Source organism: Trachymyrmex septentrionalis, unplaced genomic scaffold, assembly GCF_001594115.1.
Source record: "Trachymyrmex septentrionalis isolate Tsep2-gDNA-1 unplaced genomic scaffold, Tsep1.0 scaffold2, whole genome shotgun sequence".
In the NCBI taxonomy this organism is placed as follows: Eukaryota; Metazoa; Arthropoda; class Insecta; order Hymenoptera; family Formicidae; genus Trachymyrmex; species Trachymyrmex septentrionalis.
This window is the reverse complement of record NW_017305179.1, coordinates 2695653-2698034: the sequence shown is the minus strand read 5'-3', so window position 1 is coordinate 2698034 and position 2382 is coordinate 2695653. Positions and strand designations below refer to the sequence as shown.

General features: G+C 31.1%; 1 protein-coding gene across 1 annotated transcript in view; it reads right to left on the bottom strand.

The window, feature by feature from the left end:
* Positions 1–656: 656 nt before the first annotated feature.
* The window catches only part of LOC108747318, a gene marked incomplete at its 5' end in the record, with an annotated part of 2540 nt that continues 814 nt past the window's right edge, over positions 657–2382 (bottom strand). Inside the window, 4 exon segments of the mRNA XM_018484707.1 lie at positions 657–989; positions 1409–1476; positions 1479–1726; positions 1911–1964. Coding sequence (XP_018340209.1) covers positions 705–989; positions 1409–1476; positions 1479–1726; positions 1911–1964 — 655 coding nt within the window.

Below are 2382 nucleotides of genomic sequence, written 5' to 3'. Positions count from 1 at the left end.
ATCTCCAGTTTTTTAAATAAAATGATTTATTCAAATGATATTGACTCAAAATTTTAATTTAATTTTTATTAAGGAAGACAGTTATCAAATATTATGAATTAATATCAGTTAAGTTTCGATAAAAAGCATTAAAATTATCATATAGATATATTTATTTTTCATAATTGATTTTATATAATTTTTATGCAAGCACATAACAACACGTAAAATAAATAACTAAACAAATAGAAATATTTTACCTCAAAATTTTTTAGATGTAAATTCACATTTAATTGTCAATTCTAAATTCTGAAAGTTTTATCAAACTTTGATAAAAGAATTATATAGGGATAAAAGGATTAGAATTAAAATTAAAAAAAATAAGGACAAAAGAGAATTATATATCAAAATATAAAAAAAAGCATAATATATTCACTATATGTATATTTATATAATACATATAATGTAACAAAACTCAATCTTAAAGATGTGACACGTACACAATATATAATAATTGCAAATGAGATCTACATCATGCCAATAAGCGGCTGCATCTACTAAATAAAAATAAAAGAACAAAAGAAAAGAGAAGCGTATTCTTAAATATATTAAGGAACTTTCGATGTTCTTCATCGAAAATATAGCAAATAAAACAAAAAAACATGTAATATTTTGTGTAATAATATGTAAAAAAGAAAAAGCAAATATTACTCCGATATTAAATTTTATGCCTGTCGTCTGTCCCTACTAGCAAATAATGCAACAGGTACGAATGTTTTTATTTCGATTGCAGTGTTCTTTATATTTTTTGGAAGTTCGTTTCTAGTCACAACTGCATTGAAACCATTACAATCATCCACCATGTAAGAAACGATACGGACAGCTCCATCTGCTTCGACCACCGAATATTCTCCTTTAACTATATCTCCATCTCGCTCCTCCAATGCAGATTTGGAGTCGCCGGTATATCCATCGATCACGCCATAATTAAAGGAATATTTAGGATATGCCTGAGATAAAAATGAAAAAGAAAATCTTGATAAAAGAGACGATATTTTTCTCAAAAAATTTGTTAATATAAGATATGCACATGTGTATACACACACACACACACACACACACACACATACATATATATATATATAATATATACGTACATATACGTATAGTTAATTAGCTCCCTCGTACAGAGAGCCAGAGAGAGTTAGCTTAAAATTCAAATAAAAAATGGGCGCGTTCAATTTGGCAAAGTGGCTAGCCTGTAGCTCGCCCATTGGCAGCCATTGAATATGATTGATTGTTAGTTGTAGATCCAATCATTGCAATCACATTCAATATTTCAATCGCTCGATAAACAGGCTAACCGCTTTGTTCGGATTGAACGCGCCCATCAACTGCAGTCGTTAAGAATCAGTTATATTGTATTTACCATATGTTGAATATCTTTTTCCAACGTTTTCGGTTCTGTAGCTACAATAGCTGACGCAGATTTGACAATGGCACAACGTATATCAAGGGAAATGTTCTCGGTAAAGGCTTGTATAATAAAGGTGCTGATACTTTAACGTAGGCAGGTAGTTGAATGTCACTGGTTGGTTCAGGCTCACTGTTGATCTCGGTTGATATAGATTTAAACGCACACGCGATAGCTGGCTCTGCACTGATGATTGGTGATGACGGTGATGTCGAATCGACAGATGCACACGAGAAAGCTTGTCTTGTGTTTCCGAATGGTCGAGAGGAATGTCTATCGCGAGCATTATAAACTTATATATTAATTCTTTCTCTTGCGCTCTCTTGTGCTTTATATAAATATAAATTTATATATATATATAATATATACTTATAGTTCTGTATGAATAAAGTTTTTACAGAATGCATATATATGTATGTACACACACACATACGTACATACACCTGTATAAACTTACCCTCGAGGAAGATTCGCTCGACTAAAACTGAGAGAAGCGCACAGAAAAAAATATCTGGGAACACACACAACAAAATATCGTGTTAACTTTTCACAAATGATATTGCGAGTCATAAAGATATATTTTACATGGCTTATAATACATATAATCATTATATTATAATTAATTGCATCAGACGGAATTGGAATCGAACGCAAAGCTAACTCTAATTCGATGTTTCGTAAGATTCTATTTTGATAGACACACGCGCGTGTTTTTCTAGCGTGATAATATCTATAAACAATCAGAACAGTTGGAGTAAATTAGGACAGTGCCTCCAAGTTGCAGCGTGAGTTAATTTTCCTATCTACATCAAAAAGCGATTCGCGTTTCAAATCTGATGATTCTTCTCGTTATCTATAAATTAATATTCATACTCCAGGGAGAGATAATAAATATAAATTGAATCAATGTCGATCCTATTTTTATTTCT